We start from the raw sequence: 24,262 nt of genomic DNA, 5'->3' as shown, positions 1-24,262 counted from the left end.
TTCAGGTTTTGAAGCATAGTGTTAAAAAGTTGAGTAATTTATTTTTTTATCTTATTATGGTGATCTTGAAATTAGCCCAGGCAGAGGCATTGGAAGCTGAATGACTTTGCCCACACAGCTACAGAGGGTATCAAGTTCCATCAGCACAGAGGGAAGGCATGTCCAGCTCTGCTCAATCACTCTTTGTTTGTTGTGCCACTTCTCAGGGAATGGGATGAGGGGAAGGGAGACAAATGATACTGGGGGTTAAAGGATAGAGAGTGTTACATGTTCCTCAAGAATTTTTAGGAAAAATAAAATATTTCCAAGGTAAAGGTGCAGAATTGGCTCTTATTTATTCGACTATTTCCCAATGCTCTCCCATTCTTCCATCAGGGAATGTTTAGGGCTTGGGTTTTTTTTCCCTGTTCTTTTTCCACCATCCTTCTTCCATGTATCTATTCCCAGCCTTTCTGAGTCTTCTATGTGTTCCTTTCCCTTCCCTGTTGTTATTATTGTATTACTTTTGGGGAAAAATATTGTTCTAAAGTACAGTTTGAACTCTAAATGAGTTTCTGTTTCAGATCCAAGTGATGTTCCCTATCTCCTATTCCAGTCTGTTCCCACACAGAAGTGGAGCTGCAGGGCAGCCCAGTTTTAGTTTTACCAGCTTGTCCTTTTTTAACAGAACAGTCTCTTATTCGAGATGTCACTTCAATAATTTGGTGAAAAGAACAAAAAAAAAAAATTCTTATTTGAACCTCCCCAAATCTGCCTCTGCCATGGTTCTTTTGTTTAATTCTATGACAAATTTAAAAAGCCTTCTAAGACTTCTTTTCCCTTGGCAATAATCAAAGCTATTAATATTGCTGGGATATAGTGGTTGCAAACAGCTGGATCCAAAAAGTGATTCCTTCTGTAGGATGGGGTTATTTGTGTGGGATGGACCTTTGCTTTTCAAGTCCTTCCATGCTGTGCATCTCTGCCTCGCAGCAATGGAGATGCTCCACATTGCATTCTGAGAGAAAATCACAATTTAGAGCAACAAAGAGCCGACAAAATAGAAAATAGGGGTCTTATTTTGTACCTTAATGACTACAGAAGTTTTTTGGACAAAGCTAATACTATGATTGTTCATTAAAATAAAGAAGTTTTTTCCAGCTGTATAGTTTTTTGTTAATTAAAGGATCTTGCTCTAAAAAATTCTTTCATTTTGCTTCTGCTGTGAGGCACTTTTCCCTGTTCTTCCATAATTTTGCCTGAAATGATGAAAAATGGTTTTGTTTTGTTTTGTTTCTTCATTTCACCTCTACAAATAACTATGTTCCAAGTGTCAGGAAAATAATTGCATGCTATCAAATGGGGTAAATGGAAAGTCCTGTGCAAGAAAGTCCTGAGACAACAGAACGCTGTCAAAATCAATTGGGCTGAATGCTTGAATCTATTATGGATCTGCTGCATGGATGTGATGGAGATATGAAAGTGTATTTTAAAAAATGAAATACAAGATTTAGATTATCATTTTCATTCACTACACAGGTGCTGTGTTAGAAACCCAGAACATGTTGGTAGTGTTTCCAAATTCTTCAAAGAACTGTAGCCATCCTGAGAACTGCTGCTTTTTATGCTTATGCAAAAAATTTGCTGTTTTAAAATAAAAATACTGGTTTTCTTTAGAGTTATAAAACAATGCTGGGGATCCATTAATCAGAATAGTTTCCTGACCAAGTATTCCGATCTTAATGCAAATGTCTATAAATAATATAGAGGCAGCCACATTCTTTTGGAAACAAAATTCAAAGAAGTCCTGTTTGAGCAGCGAATACTTGCTCAGGGCAGTTATATTTAGGGCTGTAATGGAAGTGTACAAGTTATGCTTTTTATACAAACTATAAATGGCTACAACCAAGAGACTTAGACTTTGAAATGCACTTGGCACTCGTGCAGTGAGAGAGACAGGCTAGAGCCTTGTAGTACAGTTGGGAGTTTTTTTGTTGTTTTTTTTTGCCTGCCAGCATTACAAATATTGCCAAATTCTTACAGCGTTGCCACCCCTAAAGGTCACTTTCAGAAATAGATATTGGATCTGCTCTCACTTGGGGCTGGTGTGGAGCCTTGGAAAGGCTGAACCCTGAGTGCAAGTGTGATGACAGTGAGGAGGTGATGGGGGACAAGAAAGAGGAATTCAGATGCAGAAGCAGAGAGCAAAATAGGTGCTGAAGCCGGAGCAAGACGTCATGGGAGGAAGCCAGGCATGAATGCAGATAGTATGAGATGGTCCCTGAGTACCACACACGATGCAGAAATGGGCTCAAGTGTTGCAAAGATCGAGGGTAAAACCGAGCAGTTGGGTGAGTAAGTGGAATTCCACAGCTTCACTTCTGAGTGTCCAAACAATTGGTCATTGTTGACAAGATCTCCAGGATGCTTTGATGTGAGGAAGCAGAAAGTTGCAAAATACTGTCATTAGTAAGAGACTAATCAGCTGTATTGAAGGGGAAGACTGCCAAATACTTCCAAGTGTTTGTTTGAGGAAATGAAAATTAAGAGAGGCACAGCTTCTGTCCTGGCCTAGAATTGCTGCTGGTCTTTAGTGCTATCAGAATACTCTCCGAGAGCAAACCCTGCCTAATGGTGTTTGTCAAACACAAACATTGTTATCAGGATGGTGGAGCTTTGTGTTTGCCTTGTCCCAAAAGCTTTCGCTAAAACTGAGCTGCGGGCAGAGCAGGGGTAAAAATGGCAAAGCTTGTGATTCATGAATTACTCATGCATGTAAACGATGCTGAGAGCAATTTACTGTGCTGAAATAATGTTCAAGATTAAACTGGAAGTATCAAATCTGTCTCTTTTCTCGTGAACTGCTCACGGTGCACCCACCCCAAGTTTTGTGTTGTCTGCCTGGTGACTCAAAACCTGAATCATTTTTGTCTGCAGGCAGGGTAGGAATGTGTTCATCCTGGTGAGCCTCCAAGCCTTGCCCTCCTGAGGTCAGGCTTCACAGTCTCAGCACTGCACTGTGTTTCTCTTAGATAAAATTTCAATTTTATATTGAGTGGCAGATGCATATTTCACCCTGACAAAACCCCAGCTGCTGTTGCTGACAGCTAAAGGAGACAGTCCCTGAGCTGCCTAAAAAATTCCTTTAGGAGTTGTAAGTTGGTTACTGCTGAGTTCCTATTTCCTCATGGCTTTTTAAAAATAAACGAAGAGTAATCAGCTCCTATGACACTGATATTTTAGCTTATTAACTAATGTAATTGTAGTCTTGATGTTTATTATTAAGTGACCATGGTTTCTGAAACCTGATTTTAATGGCTTGCAACAGCCAGGAGAGGCCAAGGAGGGTAGATTTTATCAGGCCAAGGATTCACCTGTATAAAGAAGCTGCCATGCAGGGGTAAGTTCTTCCAAAAAACTGCTCTGGAATATGTTAAATGAGATTGCAGTAGATTATTCTGGAGTGCTGCCCTGGTCAGATTCTCCATCTTGACATTCCCTAAGAAAAGGAACTGGGAGTGACAGAGGATATAAATTTACTGCCCTCTTTGTTTGGCAAGCATACAGATCATGGGATGTATAAATAGAAGAATTGAAGGCAAGTAAAGAGAGGTCATTATGGGATGTACAAAGAGCTTACTCAGAGCACATCTGGGGAACTGGGCATGATTCAAAGGCCAGATTACAGGAAGGACAGTGAACAATAAGGAATGGATTAGAAGAGGGTATTGTGGTGGGTATGGGGGCTCGAGCTGGTGCCTGCAGTTGCTGCAGTCCCACTGCTTACTCCAAGTGAAGTTGGTTTTACTGTAAAAGCACATAAATTGGAGACTTCTAAAGAGTTCCAAGGGAATGGAGACAGAGCCCTCTTCTTCCTAGGTTTTCTGATCCCCACAGCAGTGCCACTGAAGGACTCTTACCACTGCTTACCTGTCATGCCTCTCTCTTCCTCTCAAGAGCAAAGCTTGTTGGTTTTTTAATTTGCTTATATATATGTTGTTTCTTTATAATTTCTTACGGTATTTCTGCTCTGTTTGTCAGAATAACTGTCCAATATTTTATCTACATCCAAATCTGTATAGGATTAAAATAATTTTGCTTTCCTTAACCTTCTCACAGTTGGGTAGAGATTCTCTTCTGATGTCATAAGCTCCACTGAGGTGCAATTACATATTGTCACAATATCTGTCCTTTCATCTCAGAAGTAGCTGCATCTTGGGGAGCTTTCTTGAAGGTAAAAAGGGCTTTGTAAATGAAAAAAAGGACTGTTGGTAAGGGGCAAAAGATGTACTATTGACACATATGGGAAATGGGGACACTGGTAAATGTTGAGCAGTATGAAGGAGTAAGTTGAGGATGAGAAATGAAACAAGAACACTGCTGCTGTCACGCCACCCTTACCAGGAATGAAGCAATATCCTCATTTTCCAGATAAGCAGGATGAGACACCGAGATTAATCAAACTGGTTGGGGTTTACACAAGTAGGGAATTCTAAGTCTTCAGTCTCTTGGACCACAGTCATTTTCTGGCACAGGATTCTGGTTTTGTATTTCTTTCACAGTGTTCATGATCTATACCATTCCTCATAAAACTTAGTTTTCATTGATATTTCTAACCCAGTACAGAGTTTTCTCTTTCGTGTGCTGTACTGGGTGCTGAAAATAAGAGTCCTGGAAACATGGATTTATTGATAATTGGTGGATTTTTTAATACTGATATTACAGTGTAGTGCAAGTCTTTGCCTGCCCTTGGGCCCTGCATAGAAGAGCCAATGCCTGGAAAATCACATGTACAGAATTCCAAAAGGATCAGCTGAGTTTTAGGGATATACTTGTTGACATGTGAGCACACATGCTCCTCTTCAGAAGTAGTTGTAGGAAGTAATAATAGTAGGAAGCATTTACAGTTCATATTTACAGATTATATCCCTTAAAGGCCTTTTATTAGGACATATAAAACAGGAAGCATAGTTCTACAAACCTAGACTTAAAGCCACATAGTTATTCCCCTCATTTCCAATCTCTGGATCTGGATCTCTGGGAGCAATGGCTCTGTGCTGACCACTTTCATACAGAGAATTTGAGTTGGGAGTTTGGGCTTTGCAAAGTGCTGGTTTTGGTGCAGGAATTTTGTGGTTGCTTCTCTTCCTTTTGTCCACATTTCTCCATCTCAGAAAAGGGAATGAGGACAGTCATTGTGCTGTGCTTTTTGGCAGCCATGACAATGCAAGCCCAGGATATGTTCCCTCGGGCTTATGTTCAGTTAAGTGCTTGAGGCCAGGCCAGGTTAGTGGTTGTCCAGAAGACCACAGGGATATGGAAGTGGGATTAATGGCTCAGTAAACTCTGACTCGATATTAAACCAAGGCCTCTCTCCTTTATAGTCATTTATAGTCATTTGCAAGCCAGTATATCACAGCTGGATTCAAATAGAACACAGATACTTCCTACCTTTGTCCAATTCCACCATTTTCATAGCAAAAGGCAGGCAAAATATGTGGGATGAAGACAGGCACAGGGAATTTCCTAGGACTAGGGAGGCATTTGTAGTGATGGTCCATAGGCTCCTGCCCTTTCCTTGGCAGCGTTGCTGTGAGCTCCTTGGCTTTCCCTGATTTTTAGACCCAGTTGCTGCAGTGACCTGCACCCCAGGAGAAAGGGGATGGTGAATTTTGAGAGGGCTTCATAACTCTCTCCTGGGGTATTTTGGTACTTAAGCAATGCCTGTTGACACTGAGCTACAGGAATACTGTGAGTGTGAGGGCAGTGCATCTCTGATGGCATTCCTGAAGTCCAGGAAAACTGTTTCGTTAATTTGGAGGATATTGTCTCTTTGAGTAGTAGGACCAAGTCTGAGGGCTGTGTGACTCTGAGGTATCCAGAAGTGTCCCCTTAGGATGTCATCTCTTTGGTGGAGAGATCAATAGCACTTGCAGAAAATTTTAAAAACTTCCCCACTTGAAGCTCCTCCCTCCTCTGCTTCTCTTTCTGTTTCCAGTTACAGAATTACTGTTTAACGTGGATGTAGATACAAGAAACTGTGTTTGATTTTTCTTACTGCTGACAAACTGGGAGAGATGCCTGCCTGCTTTCTAGCAGAAGCCACACTCTTTTCCTACATGTGAGCAATTAGGTGCATTGTTACCTGATCACAAGCCTCTCTCACCATCTATAGCATGGCTGCAGTTGATTATAGAGCCTGGTGTGTTTAGGTTTTGAGGGAGCTCCGTCAGGAACACTTTGGTTGCTGTTTTTCAGAGGGGTTCATTCATGTTCTGTCAAAATGATCCCATCTCATTTCATAAAATAGAGAGGGGTTGAGCTTTCCTAGCAGCGGTAGGTCAGGAAGGAGAAAACAGAGCTCCAGGAATTGGCATTAATTCCTGCTCCACACTCGGAACTGATTGGCAAGAGGGAACTGCAGGGCTTTGTGTTGTGTGGGAGAACAGGGAATGGAAAACAAGGAGAGCCTTGATGCTCCTGGCCATGAAGAATTGCAAGACTTTGTTCAAGGTGACAGCCGTCCCCTTGTCATGGCTGCGTTCCAGTGTGGGAACTGCACTTGCAGCTGAGGTTTCCCCCTCAACTCCATTGGAATTGGTGGGATTTGGCAACTCCAGCATAGTCAGGTCATCACCATCCGCCTTCAAAACTTTAGCCTTCCAGAATTTCAGCTCACAGGGATCAGCTGTCATTCCCACCCCCCAGAATGTTTCTTGAGGAATATATCCCAAGCCAAACATTGCAAAAGCACACTGATGTAGGGATTCCTACTTGGTTTCCTACTGCATTTTTCAAGCATACTCACAGCACTCCTATTTTCACACATGGGGTTTTTAGCAGCAATTTATAACGTATAGAGATGATTTTGAATTTTCCAAGGGCTTTCTAGTTGGTTTGGCCAAATAGGTGCTTTTTTCCCTACTGTTCTGATTTGTTTTATGGAAGTGTTTAGGTATAAATAGCACATTGTATTGTCCCATACACTTTGCTAAGTTTATTTTTATAAAAGGCAGTTTTTCTGTGTCAGTAGTTTATGGTGTATATCCCTGTCCTAATTATATTCTTGATTCTTTGCCTAATCTGTCATGAGCAGAGCCAGTGCATTTCTGAAATAAGGGAATCAGTACCCTGGGCAATTTCCATGAGGAATCCCAGACAGCAGAATTCGAGTGCTTTCCAGCCAAGACTCCTTGGCCTTTTGCCACTTGTGAGTGGCCCCATCTTAACCTCTAGACATCATATAAGTGTTTGAAAGCCATCAAATGGCTGATGAGTTAATCTCTAGGAAGTTGTCTGCCAACATCAAGGGTCCAGACTGGAGAAAGCCCAGAGAAAACCATTAGAACAAGGTAAAAATGATGGCAAGTCCATTTGCATGACTGTGGTGTGCAAATGGTGTGAGGTGTGCAGGGGCCATGGGTAGTTGGAAAGTCAAACATTCCAATCTCAGAATTCAGGAAAGGTCTGCATTTGCCTGTATCTGGAGATCAAAAGAGCAGAACTTGATGCCAGCCTCTGAATTATGTGGACATTCAGAGATGGACCTGGGGTTCCTCACAGGAATTGTTCTGCTTGAGGAACTGGATTGACTGCCCAGCTTGGGGAATCATAAAATCAGGTAGTGGTTTGGCTTGGAAGCGACTTTTAAAGATAACTTAGTTCAACCCCCCTGCCATGGGCAGGGACACTCTGCCCTAGCCCAGGTTGCTCCAAATCCTGTTGAACCTGGACTTGACCACTCCCAGGGATGGGGCAGCAACACTTCTCTGGGAAAATGTGCCAGGGCCTTACAGTAAAAACTTCCTTCCCAATATCCCATCTAAACCCACCCTCCTCCAGTTTAAGACCTTCCCCTTTATCCTGTCACTCCATGCCCTTGTCCAAAGCCCCTCTCCAGCTCTCTTGGAGGCCCTAGTTTCTCCCTGGACCCTTCTCTTCTCCAGGTTGAACATTCCCAGCTCTCCCAGCCTGTCTCCAGAGCAGAGGTGTTCCAGCACGTGCTGGAAACCACACAAGAGCTTTGCCCAGCCCTGCTCATGGGAGCCATCACATTACAGCCAAAGCTCTCCGCAGAGCTGCTGCACCTCTTAAAGCAGAAAGATGTCCAGGAGTGTGAACAGACTTTTCCCTGGATCTTGCTCAGACTGGAAACATTTTCAGTTGCTATTAAAAAGCATCAGATTACGGACAACAATTTCAAACTCTTTAGGCAAGCAGAATAATTTGAGTTTAAGGAACTGCTTAACTGGAACTCACCCAGTCGTGACTGCCTTTTAAGAGTGTTGGCAGCAAGTGCTCGTGAACAGGTTTCATATTTAACTGAGGCAGAATAAATATGGCTTTATTTCCAGCTGCTGTTTCAAAGGCTATGGAAAGATCAGGAACAATTGTTAGCCAGCCATGCTTTGACTGAGAATCAGGCCATTCCAGAGGTGTCTTCTGAGCTCCTGATGTTCCTGAGATTTGAGCTAAGCCACACTTGAATTCACAGTCTCTCCTTAACTCCACCAGGGCTTTGATCCTGTACTTAAAATCTTAATTTTAAAAAAATGCCCGAGTAGTTAATTTCTGCACACTAATTATGTGCTGTTTCACATTGTTTTGTGGGAAAAAAACACTTTGGAAAGTCAGGAAATAAAGGTGAATATCAAACAGAGAGTGATCTAAGGTGGATTTATTTATTTCAGTTGCAGTTTTGCTTATCTTGCTAGTCATGATAAAACCAGTGTTGCCCTTAATACAGAAATGCAGGAATGTGAATGCTGGACATAAACTGTACCATGGTTTATACCATTGTAACACCTTTTGACTGAAAATTCCATTATTTGGAAAGCAGGAGAGCAAGAACCATAGTTTGGGATAAAAATAATAAGCACAAAGCAGTTGCCTGTCATCAAAAAAAGGGATTTTAAAATTGGTATTAAAGATTAAATGCTATTCCTACTTAAAACATCACTGGGCAAAGCTTAACTGCAGATGTCCTTGTGCCTGAATTTCTGATCTCAGTAGCAACAATGGTGCTTTCCGACTCTACGGAGTTACTGGAAGTGGATCAGATAGGAAATCCTGATTAGGGTGCTGCAAGATAGAATAGTTGCCCTGTTAAAATAGGTGCATTTCTATTTTGCTTCCCACTGTCTCAAATCAGTGTTGGGAGGTGTGTCCTCATTCCCAGGCCTGCTTGTACCTATGGAGACCTGCCAGATGTGGGGAGACTTTGAATCCTTATGTCGTTCATCCCCCTCTCCAATCCTAGGGAAAATCCCCAGTGGCATTGCTGGCCTTTGGTGAATCCTTTGATGAAGTCTTGGTGAATTTCTTATTCCTCTCTGGTGTGTAAAGGATGCTCCTCAGCTGTGCCAAGGCTGGTGACATAAACCTTGTCCACAGCTATCTTGGATGAGTCATTTTTCCAAAGGTAAATAAATACTCCCTATTTCCTTGCACCACCTGACAAACTGTGAACTGGAAAATTGAGAAAATGTTGCTGCCTTTTGCAAGCCAAAGTGTTTTGCAAATCCTTATTTTTAATTCCTTGTTAGAAAACAGAACCAACTGAAAGTGGCTGGCAGAGAAAATGTGCCCCATTTCTTTCCCTCTGCCGGGCTCAGCAGAGGAGCTGCCAGTTTCTGTTTTCGCCTCTGTAGAATTATGTGCCTCTATTTGAAAGTTTTGACAAATCAGGCTGTTTTCATTCTCCCTCTGCCATAAATTCAATCCATATGTCTCTAAAACATCCTTTCATAGCTTTGGCATGGAAAAGGGAGTGGCTTAGGCTCTGTGTAGTGTATTTAAAGCAAAGCTCTCCTAGTTTGCATGCATGGCTTCTGGTAGCTCTTAAAGCCTCAACTTCCTAATTATTCAGGTTAAGAGGGCATTGGCAGAGTGTTCTCCATTAACTAACAGTGATGTACAGTGAAGAAACACAACAGGATAAATCATTCCCTTATTCCCATCATGTCCAGGAAATTTTTGCTGCAGCCCTTGGCTTTGCCACAAAGCAGGATGCAAAGAGGATGTGAAATGGTAGGAGAGATCAATCCAGCATAAAATCTCAGAAGAAAACATCAAGGCAAAGAAACAAAAGGTCTTGCACAATGAGCTGCAGGGTTTTGTTGGGCAACAATACACAGCACCTATGTGACAGGAGGTCACTGCCACAGGGGTGAAGGGTCTCCACATCCTAGCCCGATCCAGGGTCGGGAGGTGAGGGTGGAAGGAAATGTGGGTCTGAGCTGAGCCGTATTGCTATGGATCAAAGTTGAAAATCAGAAATACAGGATGCAGCAGGCTAAGAGCACAGGCAGTTGTGGCTGCTCTGAGTGGCCTTGTCTGGAATCAGGGAAAATTTGGGCCAGGAGGTGCTGCTGGAGTTGTGGGATGGATCTGTGATTAAAAATGGGGCAGTAGTGAGGGCATAGGTGACTGCAGGTGGCTTTTTGGAGTCCACATTCCCTGTGGATGCAGTGGCACCAGATCTACCCCAGGGTGCCACTGGTCAGGGCAGGTCGCTCTCCCAGCCCAGCCTCTGTCACACACCCTGCTCCCTGCCTCACATCCTCTCCAGGGGTCACGTTCCCCCTTTTCTCTGTGCCACATGGAGCAATCAGTCTGTGCATTTGTACTGATGGAGAGATGTGTGTGGTAAACACGTGTGTGCACTGTAATTACCTCCCTAATCACTCTCTCTCACACAGGGGTCATTTACAGAGATGAAAATCAGGCAAGCTCAGAGCTCCTGGGCATTGCTTGGTGCATCCAGAGGTGCACGCATGCAGAAACCACAGTCTGAGCACCTGAAACTGCACGGCAGGTTCAAAGGGCTGGCACAGCCCCTGGTTTTGTTTGCAGGGTTGCAGTGATGAGGTGGACTCCAGGCTATATTCCACATCTTTCCAGATCAGGCTCTTCAATCTGGGGATCTGCATACAGCTGTTCAGCAGTGAGCTGTGTGTGCGTGGCCCAGTTGTTGTATAAACAAGAGTAGAGACTTAACCAAAGCTTTTCATGTAGCTTTATCTTGACTGCAATTTGTTTCCAGCTCTTAAAGGCTGTAGGAACATCCAGCCTTACTCCCTGGAGCCTGTTTGAGCCATTCCAGCAGTGTTCACAGCACTGTTTGATTTCCTTTGAACTGTTCCAAAATTCCTGGAGGAAGGTGCGAGTTCTGTATCCCTCCTGGAGGGGTTTGCTTTTCCGCAGGTGTAGGCTGGTTTGTAAGAGGTGTGCTGTGTGCTCTGCCCCAGGTGTGCTGTCCCTCCCTGCCTACTTCAGCCCCTACCACGACAGCTCGGTGTGCAGCGACGGACGGGCCGACGCCTACGCGCAGCTGGAACTCCGGACCCTGGAGCAGTCCCTGCTGGCCACGTGCGTCGGGAGCATCTCGGAGCTGAGTAAGTTTGGGGTGCAACCCACCCTGGGACTCTCCCAGCAGAGCAGGAGAGCCCGTCCCTCCTCCTGCAGCAGGAGTGCTGCCACTGTTGGCAGCGTGAGCAGTGTTTAATGTTGGGTGAGATTTAATTGTCTGCTGGTGCTGTTTATGAAAATCAGCTGGTTTCATTAGACTGCTTTATGTCTAATTCACCTGGAAAGGTGTAAGATGCCTTTTTTTTTTTTTTGGTAGAGATGTTGCTGCCAGCTAAAGTTGGATGCTCGTTCCTGGATGCCTCTGGAGGCTCTCCTGTGCATTTGTGGAGCACAGCAAACCTCCCTCAGACAGCAAAGAGGGTTCTCTTTGTTTCTGTTTCTGGAAATGTCTGGGATATTCAAGGAAAAGCTTTTTGGTTACTTTAAAAAAAAAAAGCGAAGGAAAAAGAAAGTCTGAGAGCACTCTGGTAACAAAAACTTGTTCATCCTTTTTTTTTTTTAAGCTGAGCAAATGAAATATTCAATTCCTAGAGTACTCACAAAGCCCCTTTAAAGTAAACAAAAAATGATTTGTGTTTTCCTGGTCTACTTTTCCGCTTGCAACGTTTCTGCTGGCATCACTTTCTTAGCCTGCACTATCTGAATGCTAATGAATGCCAGGGCCAGTAAGGAGTTTGTGTGTTTCACCATTTATTTTGCAACCTGCCTTAGTTTGAGGTTTTCAAATTCCTTCAACACACCTCTATTTATCCTGGAACACAAGAGAACGTTTGTAGCAAGGGCCTGAGATTGAATACAGCTTCCTCTCTCCCTGTTCCCCTGTCCCTGTCTGGCCAACTTGGTCAGTACATCCAGTGAATGGCTCTCCTGATACAGTTGCCTTTTTTTTTTTTTTTTTAACATTGCTGCCCATTGCCAGAAAAATAGAGTGAGTGTGCAAAGGAGAAGGAATGTTGTTCTGAGCTGAAAATTTGAATTCCAGATGCATTTCTCCTATAAACTGAGCAGAGTTCTGTATTATCACCAGCACTGGAGGATCTGTGATGCTCTCGTAAAACGTGCGGATCCTGGAGGTACTGAAGTGGAAAGGCAGAGTTGTTAGGAGGATTTTTTTATTATTCTGATGTGGGTCCTTAAAGCTGAATGTGCTGTACAACAAAGGAGTGGCATGGCTTTAGACTGCAAGCTGAGATTTTTAATACCCCATTGGTCGGAACTACTAAAAATGTCATGTTTAGACATACAGTAGCTTTGTAGGGCTTTCTTGTGTGTAACAGTAGAACCCCAGGGGTTCAGGCTGGCAAATGTTGTGTATTGCTTTTAGATATAAATGAACAAATAATAACTTCCCAAGAATTTCATAGGGAGGTGTTGCTAATGCAAATGTGGTACTTCTAAACTCAGGGCACTTTCCCAGGAGCCAGCTTTGTGATGGGGCGACTATTTCAGTTCCATCCTTTCCCAGTATTGTAACTTTTGGACACAATAGAGCAATGTTTCCTGTGAGAGTTTGAGGGGACTATAAAGCATAAAGCAGCAGAGATTCTCTCAAGGAAAAAACAGATCCTAGCTAAGTATAGTAATAATTCAGCTCACTGGTTGGTAGTCACACTACTCAAAGATGAAGCTTTTAAAGCTTTTTGGAGTTTGTATTGCACCACAACACAAGGAGTTTAAACAGAGCTGTGCCTAAAGCAAGCTCATTGCAAAAGGACCAGCTTTGGGGTTATTGCTCTGGGAACTTTTTAAAAATCTGCAGTCCTAAAATTCTGAGTGCAACTGTGTGATTCAGATCACCTTTGCCCAGGCCTCCTTGGGTCCATCATGCTCCGACACAGAGGCAGCTTGGCTCGAGCTCAGAAATCAAGAAGAATGAGAAGCCCAGAGACTTTCTGGATTGAGCTTCTTATAATGCTAAGGGTCAAATTTCTGGCACAGCTTGAGACAGCCAGCATGATAAAGATTGGCTTTTTAATAAGAGAGTCAGGTCTTGCTATTCTGGAGAAACCTGCAGCTAGAGTGAGAATAGGAGCAGCAGATTCCTCAAAGAAGGGATTTCTGTCTTGAACATAAAGTCACTAATATCTCTCAAGTGCCTGGGCAGGAGGGTAGAACAGTATGACCCAGTTGGAAGAAATGGGAGCAGCCTCCTAACAAAAATGAGAGTGAAGAATTGGTGCTACTGACTTTGCCTTGTGAAACTATTGCTCCAGGTTGGGCAGAAGACATTTTACATAAAGTCATCAGTAGTTTTTGTAGGCTGGCAAAAAAAATCTGTATTTGTGGTGGAAAGAGGAGAAAACCAGCAGTAAACCAGCAAACTCACTGTAAAGAATGTGTGGTAACTGAGGGATGTTTCTCTTCACATTTTCTAACTGATAACTTGGTATTTGAAAGAAAGTGCAGCCAAGTGGCAGCCTGAGGGACAGGACACCCTCTGCCTTTGTGGAGGAGGTTCTGTGCACACAGCAAACATTCCTCTGAGCTGTGAGAGCTTTGATTAGTTCAAAAAGCGTGATTAAAGGCACTGTGGGTGACTAATAAAGAGATGGTTTTCTATTTGCTTGTGTGTGTGTGCGCAGGTGATTTGGTCTCGCGAGCCATGCACCACATGCAGTGCCTGAACACCATCCGGCCCGGCATGAGCCCTGTCCGGCAAACCCGGCAGCAGCAGCCCATCTCCTGGTCCCCTGATGCCCTCCACACCCTCTACTACTTCCTGCGCTGTCCCCAGATGGAGTCCATGGAGAATCCCAACCTGGACCCTCCGAGGATGACGCTGAGCAACGAGCGGTAGGTCGCTGAGCCGGCGTGGGGATGGAGCAGGCTGGAATGGCTCCTTCTGTTGGGTTTCCAGGGCAGTTTTGTGGGATGCTACCTATGAGGCATCAGTTATTCCTGCAGCCAGGCCAGATTAGGTTGTCAGCCCTGCCAAGTTTGCGAAGCCTTGGAATTGGAGCTGGAAAGTGAGCTGGTTTTTCGTGCAGTCTTTCCGAGCGAGGCACAAGGCTGTGTGCTGCCAACAGGGCTTGTCTGGAGACCTTGCCAAAAGTACATGTGGTTGCCTAAAGCAGGAAAGGCCTTCCCAAAGAAAATGTTACCTCCTGAATGGTGCCAGTTAACAATTGTCATCGTTCTGGGAAAAAGCAACGCCGTTTGCTGTGGGGAGGGTTCAGGGGATTTATGAACATCCCACTGAAGGATTACTTCAGTTGGTGCTGTGTGTCTGGAGTAGAAAGATATTTCTATAGGAAGCCAGGAGCTAAGCAGGGAAGGCAGTGGGTCTGCCTGCCTTCTGCCAGCTCCATGGCTGACTCTCAAAGTAGGGCCATTATTAGAGCAGTCAGAAATTTTCCAGTGGGATGTTTTTTCTCTTGGAAGCCTCCCTGGTTTCCTTCCTGCCCAGCTCATTGGCAGGCTGCCTGACAGGCTGGTGGCACAGGAGAGCTGAGGAGCCCTCAGAGCTGAGTTCCTGGACAGGTCAGGCAGCTCCTGCTCCCCAGTTGCATTCTCTAGGGAGACCCAGGCCTCTCCAGACTTGTTTCCCCACTTCCAAGTGCACACCCAAGTTTCTGTTCATTTCAGAAATCTTTAATGGGAAGTTCTGTTTTCTGGCTATCCATTATTTATTGTAGTTTGCTCTTCGGATGCCTTTTTAGCCTGCTGGACATCAGGCTGACGGAAGGCTCTATCCTGGCCCTTCCCAAAAGCAGCCTGTGGTTGGGAAGTTTCCTGGCCATACTCATAAAACAGAAAAGAAAAATGCTTGTTGGGCAGGTGAGCAGTGAAAGGAGAATATCTCTGCAGTTTTGTAAATAACATCGTTTCTTCTTCCCACCTTGACCTTTACTGTACTCACCCCCAGCTTCTGAAATCTGTATGAAACCGTAGTAACACACAAATAATTAATTACAGAAGTAAAAAAATGGGTTACCTTTCTGTTTGATCCTCCCCTGAAATCTTATCAAAAAGAGCAGAACTCTACAAAGGGAGGGAAGTGATGTACAGATATGAAGAATCAGGAGGAATTAAGTTAATAGGAGTAGAAAGAAGCATGGCTGCATGCACCTCAGTCTGCTGGTGGCTCAGTTTTTTGGGCTTAGTCAAGGTTACCCCTGCCTCGTGCAAGGCTGTTTATTTTGCACACTGTGCAAAAAAAATTTCATGAGGCCAGATTGTGTAAAGTTGTGCCACTGGTTCCCACAGTGATACAGCTGAGGCTGCTGAACAGCTCGTATCAGATGTGTAGATTAGGCTTTCTATTTTGTGTTCTTTTCAGCGCTCTCAGTGTAATGATGTTACTGCAGCTACTTGTTTTGTACACTGGGGATAATAAATGAGTTAAATCAGGAGAGCAGTTCTCTCTCCAATTGCTCCCAAACAATGCTCTTCACATGGTTCACCGGAGTTTTTTTGGAACGCAGGCTGCAGTGCTATTCTGTTTGAAATCCGCACTAGATCCTACAACAGCTGGGGTAAGGGAAATTTCTGCCATTTTTTTCTGACCAGTACTTAGCTGTAAAGGAAATTAAAGAGGATATATTAAAATGGAGCAAAAACTGACATTAAGAAAAAAAAATAAAACAAACTGAGCACTTAAAGGACTTTGAAAAATTTATGGAAGCTGGAAATGAAATCAATACTGCCCATCCAACCCTGTGTTTGGTGTGCTGCAGGATTTGTTTGTGTCTTGCTGTCCTGAGCTCTGGGCACATATCTGGCACAGACAGGGGGATGAATCCTGCTGGCAGCACTTTTCAGAAGGAGGTGCTTTGCTCTCTCCTGGCTGAGGAGAAGAGGCAGCTGAGGCTGCGTGCGAGATGCCAGACTCGTGGCGTGAGAGACGAGGGCACTGATTCACCTAATGTGACTTGGCAAGGCTGTGCAGCCCAGTTCTTTTATTCTTCCCTGAGCTGTGCTAAATCAGCTGCAAACTGCTGGGCAAACTGGGCACTGCTTTTTTGTGTGTCTGTGCTCACTTTGTGGAATACACGTGTTCTGTGCTCTGCAACTCCAACTTGCTTTCTGCTGGAAAAATCCCAGTCACGAGCAAGGCCAGTAACGCTGACCTGTTCTGCCTTTGCTCGTTCTTCAGTCCCCATGCTCCTGCCTGAATCTGTAAATCTGCTGATCTGAAGTTCAGCAAAGAGGGGGATGGCTGTTAGAGCTGCAGACTTGGTAAGACCTGATTTTGGGGAAGATCTATGAGACACACCAGTTCAGTAGAAGGAGCTGCAGTCATTCATCCACAGATCGGACAATCTGCTGTTCATTTTGGCTCTCTGTGTGTCACACAGTGATACAGAATGCTGTGGAAATCATAACACTGTAGTGTCTGGAAGGTCTTCACTTCAGCAGGAAGGCAAGGCTAGGATTCAGTTCTGAAACCATGCCTAATGGAGGTTGTCACGTGCTGTGAAGGGCTTTTAAAAGCCTGGCTGAGCTTCTGCACTTACCCTGCAGCAAACTGCAGAAGGCATGAAAACAGACACACTTGCATATTTGAGGCACCCCAGTGAACAGAGCCAGCTTCAACCCACACAAGTGGGTTTTTATCCATGCTGAACACCTTGGCAAAAGACCTGAGGTGAGGAGCCTGGAGAGGGCTGCAGCAGTGGGGTGGATGGAGTCATCTCTAGAGCTCTCTGGAGTATGTGGATGGTTTGGGAGACACAGGCTGAAACTGCAGAGTTTGTGGGTTGGTATGTTTGCTTCTGACACCTTCAGGTGAAGGTGTTGAAGCAGGAGGAGGAGAAGAGGCAAAATTAGAAAGCAGTCAGGTATCTTAGGCAAAACATGAAATGTTTGCAAAGTGAATGCAGCTGCTTGCTGCATGGCCCACTTAGAACCCCAGAATGACCTTGTTTGCTGCACTGACTATAAACCATCTGCTGTTTGGGGTCAAACAGGACACCTGAGGAAGCATTTTGCAAACACAGAGTGCCACTTGTGCAATATTTTGGCAATGGAGTTAGACCCTGAGGTGAGCACGAGCTCACTGAGGATACACCTGAGTGCCTGGAGGCTCGGAGCTTTTCCTTGTCAGCAGAGCTCTGTCTGTGCTGCTGCTGCAAAAAAGGGCTCTGCTGGGCAATAAGATACTTTTATTTTCTCTGAGATCCTAGTCTGTATTGTGTCAGGGGTCAGAGGATGTGGGTTTGGACCAGGTACGTGGCACTCCTGCTTTCTTCACTTTGCTCCTGCTCTGGGATTTCTCCCACTGCTTATGTCAGGCAGGCTGAGCTTGGGAGCACTTCTGCAGAGTGAGCTCATGTCCCAGAACATGTTTGCTGGGATTGTTTGGGATACTGTGACTTGAGAAGGGCCATTCAAAGGTAAACGAAGTTACTTTCTCCTTTTTCACTTTTCCCCAAGTGGGATATAAAGCTTTTGTTTTATTTTTAATGGTGTGTCAAGGCAGGAATGCTCTCGCAGTGATGCTTATCTTGGGGAGTATTTGTCAGCTCCCACGGAGCCCAAATCGAGGTCAGTGTTTAGGCTCATTTTACTGCTGAATGGACTGCTCTGCCCTGGGTTAATTACTTGGCCAGTGTAGTGGTCCAGCCTTAAAGTTGGGAATAGACACCACTGACTGCCCTCATCCTGTCTCTTTTTGGTTGTCATCTGCCTGCAGCATTTATTGTTGGAAAGTCAGCATAATCTAATACCTAAGAAAAGGCAAAAAAGTTGGATCCTGCTTCCTTGTCTAGCTGATTATCTCTGGGTTTGGGCAGGCTGGGCTTCCTGCGCTTCCAGCTGCCCTATTAAAAAAACTCTAAATTTTTGTCTGCTTTTGGTCTGTAGAACATTGTAGAGTTAAATCCAGGCTTGTCCATCAGTGTCATCAGCTGATCCAGCCATGTCAGGCCTTTCCAAGCTGTCCATGCTGCAGCAGTGCCAAGTTTTACATGTTGTCTGAGTTTGCTAGTGCATTATTTATCCCAAACATCAGGGAGTATAAAACAAATTTATATCTGCAGAAGCCTACAGACTGTACCCATCTTGAGCCTGTCAATGGAAATCCAGAAAAACGCCGGGGAAATTCCAGAGCTGATGGAAGATTTGTCAGCTGCCACAGTGAAATTTTGGGGCTTGTCAGTTTAAAGGAAATTCACAACTCTTCAGCCGGAAAGCTGCAAGAAGCCAACTACAGGGGCCACCTCAGTTTGCCATGTGCAAGCTCTAGATTTGCTGCTTTTAAACAAACGTGGGCTCACTCAGTTTCTCTTGTGTCACAGAAAACCCTTCAGGAAAGCTGCTGCTCATCTTGCTTTCAGCTCAGGGGCTGCCCTTACCAGGCTCAAAAGTGACCTGAATTTGTTTTCTGCTTCCAACAGGAGTCTTGCCATTACATCTGTTACCTCTCATGATCCAAAGCCAAAGGATAAACATGCAAACCATATTTTTCAGGAGGGTCAGGTAGAAAAAAGGGCCCCTCTGTGCCACGTTAGCTGTGCAGAAGAGGAAGGAGCTGAGCTGCCTACTTGGGTTTTCTTTGTGGAATATTCCCAGCGATTCCCTGCTCCGACCTGTTATTTACTGGGAAAGGGTAAAAATTGTATCTGATTGTGAAGGAAGATGTATCAATGCTACAGAAGGAAAGGTTGTAGCTCTTTCATGCTGTTTTTCTGTGCTATTTTTCTCAAATAGTCTATTCTTCCAACATCTGAGCTATTGATTTAAATCATCATTGTCTGGAGCACTTGATAATTTTTGTCTTGTGTGTAATCTAAACTTACTTTGTCTGGAACAGAAACCAGAGTTGGGCCTAAATAAATTCTTCCTGGTAGAGTGTCAAAATCCTGCCCAAGCAGGATTGATTGATTGATTGACTGATTAGCAGTGCAAATAAAGAGCCCCTATGCCATGGCTGGTTTTTAATCCCTAGTGACCTTAGGTCTCCTCATCATATTTTCTAAATTTCATGTTTTAAAAAAGCATGACTTTGATCTCACTTAGTTCATTTTTACTCCATGATTTCTAGGTGCATCATTAGAAATAATTAGAGCCTGCAGCTTCTTCCCTTATGGTTCACTGGGTTCTTTCCTTGTGTTCAAAAAATGCCTGCCACAACTAGATGTTCCTTCTGGAATTGCTTGAGACAGGAGTGATTCGGTCACATGGATCACATTTATGCAAAGATACAAATTCAGATTAAAGAGAATATGAATAGTCCGGTTATTAGTGGGAATTGTCTCCAAAAAGTCTTGCTTGGCATAGCAGGGGCATCCAACTGGCAAGAAGGGAAGGAAAATCAGGAATAACCTGCAGAGCCTGCTACAGAGACCTGTGTTTGCTTGAGCTGCATCCTCAAGATCACTGAGAGGAATCCCTGCTTTCAGAGCTGGTTGAGGCTTTTCAGGACAAATCTCTTCTCCAGATGGATCTTTCCAGACTCTCACTGATCTGTCATGACGCTTTTTTCCCCTCTGCTCCTTTTAACTGCAGGTTTATGGAATTTTATTAAGTGCCATAGCTACATCATTGCCTGTCTTTTAGATTTATCTGTGGCCTAGTCTTTCCTAATTCCAATTTAATGTATTTATGTCTGAATTCTTTTATTTTACAGCCATACTCTATTGTTTCCATGCAGTATCAGGAGCAGAACTTGATACACTTAGTTCCTTTGAAAAGGTCTGCAATAAAACAAGTTCTGGGGTCTCTTGTCTGAGAGGTCTGAATATCTTTCCATTCTGTCTGCAGCTGCCTCACCACTCAGAAATAGGTGGACAGGAATAATAAAAGCAGACCTTGATCTGGTCATTTGCCTTGAGAGAGCAAAATGCTGTGGTCATGCAGAATTTAACAGTACTTAAATCCATTCAGAGTATCCCTGAAGTCAACAGAAAGATGTGTCCACACATTCCAGCCCCATCCCCATGCCACAGTCCATTGATTTTATTCTTTCCCCCAGAGCTGTTTTGATGGGAATATAGTGATTAAGTATGGGGAAGGAGAAGGAAGCCTTACAGTGAACTGTGCCATTAGGGCATTGCTTGTGCAAAGGGCACATATAAATGTGCCCTCCCACCCCTTTTTAAAGGAAAAGAAAAAGCTATTTGCTATCCATGAAAGCTTAGTCTGGTAGATTTATTAGAAAGATAAAAAGCTTATAAACAGATAAGATCAGCTTCCTTCACCAACACAGGCAGAGGCTGCTACCATGCATTTTTCAGTCTTTGACCAGTTAATGTCAGCCTTAACTGTGATTTTGAGGTGCTCATTCACAAGGAGATGGCATGAATAACCCTATTTCAGAGGCCAGTAAGCTGCAACCCACATGTATCTATTGACTAAATTAACTGTTCAGTGGAAGTGCTGTTCCTGACCTTAGGCTGGATCATTCGTTTGCTGAGCCCATACTAAATAGTTCAAACATTGAATATATTCCACAATTTTGAGATCAGAGAACAACTGTCATTTTAAAAAGAGAGGTGAGTAGCTTTAGCACGTTTATGATGAGCAGCTTTCACCTTCCTGCTGTTTATGGGACATCTCAACACTTCTTCAGCAGTGACTTCTAGAACAAAATGACAAAAAAATTACATTCTGACAGAGTCAGAGCCCATGGAAATGGGACTCCTGCATATGTGCTCCTGGTATTTTAACTGAAAGGCTGAAGAGAGACCCAGGATGAAGTGTTTATGGAATATTAAATGGAAGGGAATTAAAACAAGTCTGGCTAAAGTCAGTAGATGACAGATACCAGTTATGCCTCCATTCCTGGAATATTCCAGCCTGTGCCTGGCATCACCTATTGAGGTATTTTTGCATCTCATCCTTTTTTTAAAATTGTTCATTTTATAGTTCAAAGATTGCAGAACTGGAATGTGAGGGATGACCTTGGCAGTGGTGAAGGGAATTAATTGCAAACCCTGAGGATCAAATCCATCCAAGTGGAACTGCTGAAGTTGGCTGGTAATAATGCACTCTACTCTCAATTAAATACTTTTCTCCCTCTCTTTTATGTTGTTTGTGTAAACAAGCACTGCTCAATTTTAATTTTTTTTCTAACTCTACCTATCTCACACCTGGGACAAACCAACCTTTCTTCCACATTGCTGGCTGTAAGCAATTTGTAGTGTTATTGTGTTCCAAAGGAGCTCCTGCATCTTCTGGTCTTTCTGTTTCAGAGTAGGGGTGTGGTACAAACACAGATTATTTAAATTCTCTGCAAGATTGGGAGGAGAAGACTCTCCCTGTGTATGAAGTGGAGCAGCACAGAGCAGGCTGTTTGGAGAGTAAAGAGACAGGGGAAATGTTACAGGTACAGGTTTTTGAGCTATCTTGAGACCTTGCTGCTGTTTTTCATAGTCTGAGAAATCTCAGATGTCATTGTTACAGGTGGGACAGGACACCTGAAAACCCACGAATTTCATGTGGTCCTGGGCAGTGTGCTCAGCTGACCCTGGTTTTGAGCAAGGGCTTTGGACTGAATGATCTCCAGTAGTGCCTTCCAACCCCAGCTTTCCTCTGCTTCTGTGGTTTTAATTTCAGTATTTGCCCTCAGAGTTGTTTAACATCTCTCCACTTGGTGATTTCCCACTGGACAGCAATCCATACCTTGTTCCCTGGATCTGGTTCTTCAGCAGGCACTGGTTGATTCTTTCCACCTGCCTGGAGAAACGTGATGTGTCTGACAGTTTTTTTCCTGTCAGCTGCAAAACATTTGTTTGAAAAGCAGTTTTTTGCTCTTCCAGTGGTTTTAGCCCAGTACTGGCTGGAAATCCCGAGAAAGGCTGTCACTGACTGTAGCCACTTCTGGTGAAAGTCCCTGTTTGTAAAAGTGTTGAAAAGTGGAGAGATGATCTCTGGCTGTCTTGTTTAGCAGTGAAGAGTGTGTGTGTGTTTGTGTGTGTTACCACCCTGCAATTACAGCTCCAGTAATTACTGTAACTACAGCAGAGATGCCCACGTTGAGTTCTTGGCTTCTGCTCTTGAGTTTCCATCTGCTCAGATAAAAAAGAAGGTGCAAGAAGATGAGAGCCTGGCAATTCAGCTGCCTGGAATCTCAGGGCTGATGCACTCAGGAATCTCCAGTGCCTGTGGGCAGCCTGGGTTGTGCATTGTTTGTTGTTTGCTCTTCGCCATGAACAGCAAACCAGCATTAAGACTGAAAGGAAAATAATCCAGGGAAACCAAAAACAAAGCTGTTAGAGAATTACAGAAACACAGGAATGAGTTAGGCAAGGTCTTCTGGCTTCTTTTCCCACCTTTTAGACAGTGCCTGTGGAAACAACAGGGGACTGACTGAGAGTCTGCATTTCTCTGCTTAACTGTTGCAGGTTTGCTGTCTTTCCTGTCTCTTTCCTAGACACAGATCCTCAAGGATGGCCTCCTCACGGTGCTCTTGTTAGTAATACAATGAAAAATCAGTAATTCTGGGGATGGAAAGTTCTGTAAGCGTTGCAAAGAACAGTGATGGTAACAAGCCAACAAGTATCTCCTTTTTCAGTAATTGCTGTTGCCAATTGAAGTTAATATTGTTTCCTATTGGACTAAATTGCAGCCCTTCCCTTGCAGAACTTGCCTGTTTCCTGAGGAAGGAGTTATCTGGTGCTTTAACAAAGGCCACTAAATAAATACAATCCTGAGCCTTTGCTGTGCAGCAGCCAGCACTGGCAGGTTGTCGGGGGTTTTGCTGTTATTGTTCCTGACACCATTGTAACACATTGCTAAGAGCAAAGCTCCACTGAGGAGTAAATATTTCTGGATATAATTTGTGATAATAGCAACAATTGTTCCCTCTCTCTGACCTTGTGGAGACCTAAGCTTTCCCTGGGGTAATTCTAGATTGGTGAGTCTTTGCTGGCTTTCCTTTTCCAAGGCAGTTTGCACTTCCCCATCCCATCCCTGTGCTGCCCTAACCTTGTGGTCACTTATAAAGCTAAACTGCACCATTTCAATCACATGGTTTTTACAGCAACTGCTGAACTGAGTGTTTTAAAAAGCACCTCTGCTCTGCAAGACAAATCCTATTCAAATGAGCTGCATGTCTGAGCTGATTCAGCCCTGGGTTAGATTCTTCTGGGGCTGAAGCACCTGGTGTTGATCCCATGGGTGCTGGTCTAACGTGTTTGCTGAGTGAGGAGGGACCAGGCTGCGCTTTGCTGGTGATTCTGCTAGAAGGGGCATTTCCAGCCTGGAGTCAAACCACTGGCAACTCGAGTTCCTCTGGAGAGTTTGTGCCTGCAGGTCTCTCTTCCAGGGATTGGAAAGTCTATCATTATGTCTAGAGAATAGAAGGGGCAGGCAGAAGCTGGCAGGTCTTATTCCTAGGCTTGCTGGAAAACTCTGCTGCTGGAAGGAATTCCGTTAACAATTCCTCACCCCTTTGGCTTTGTTCAGAAAAGGGAAAGATCCTTCCAGAGAAACAGGGGGCTCTTCTTGGACAGGTGCTGCAGAACTGGAGACATTTTCAGTGGGAAAGGATGAGTGGTCTGTGATGCAGTTCCAGAAGGTGGTCTGAGAGGAATAGGAACATGCTAGCATGAGATTATAACTGGGCTAACATAACCTGCTCAGAATTTAGCTGCTAGTAATTATCCTGCTCCCAGCAGCCAGACTGTGGGTGATTAAGAGTTCCCTCTGTCAGCTCTGCACTGTGCCAGGTAGCAAGTGCTCAGTTCCCTGTTGGGGCTGCCAAATTCTTCAGGAAGGATCTCTCTGAAGAGTTGATGCAGTGGAACATCACAGAAACATATGTGCCTTAAGTGACTTTCCATCTGGGCATCCCATTCTTCCTTGTACAAGAAGTTACAATCGTTTAAATAACACACTTTGGGGCCACTTTTGGTCTGCTAAAGTGTCTGTGCTCAGACACTTAGAATACCTAAACATAAGTGGCCAAACTGGCTTAATCTAAGAGCACAGTTTGCCCCAGCATAGTGGTAAAGTTTGGGTTCTGTACAGC

At 44.1% G+C, this 24,262-nt stretch overlaps 1 protein-coding gene across 1 annotated transcript in view; it reads left to right on the top strand.

Moving 5' to 3' along the window:
- Window positions 1-24,262, top strand: part of ABTB2 (ankyrin repeat and BTB domain containing 2) — a 110,866-nt gene that overhangs the window by 60,788 nt on the left and 25,816 nt on the right. The window contains exons 2-3 of the mRNA XM_056492144.1: window positions 11,229-11,375; window positions 13,932-14,142. Of these exons, the coding sequence (XP_056348119.1) occupies window positions 11,229-11,375; window positions 13,932-14,142 (358 nt within the window). The remainder of the gene's footprint in view (window positions 1-11,228; window positions 11,376-13,931; window positions 14,143-24,262) is intronic.

Source organism: Oenanthe melanoleuca, chromosome 5 (assembly GCF_029582105.1).
Source record: "Oenanthe melanoleuca isolate GR-GAL-2019-014 chromosome 5, OMel1.0, whole genome shotgun sequence".
NCBI lineage: Eukaryota > Metazoa > Chordata > Aves > Passeriformes > Muscicapidae > Oenanthe > Oenanthe melanoleuca.
The sequence above is the reverse complement of the archived record's forward strand: the minus strand, read 5'-3'. Positions and strand labels throughout refer to the sequence as shown.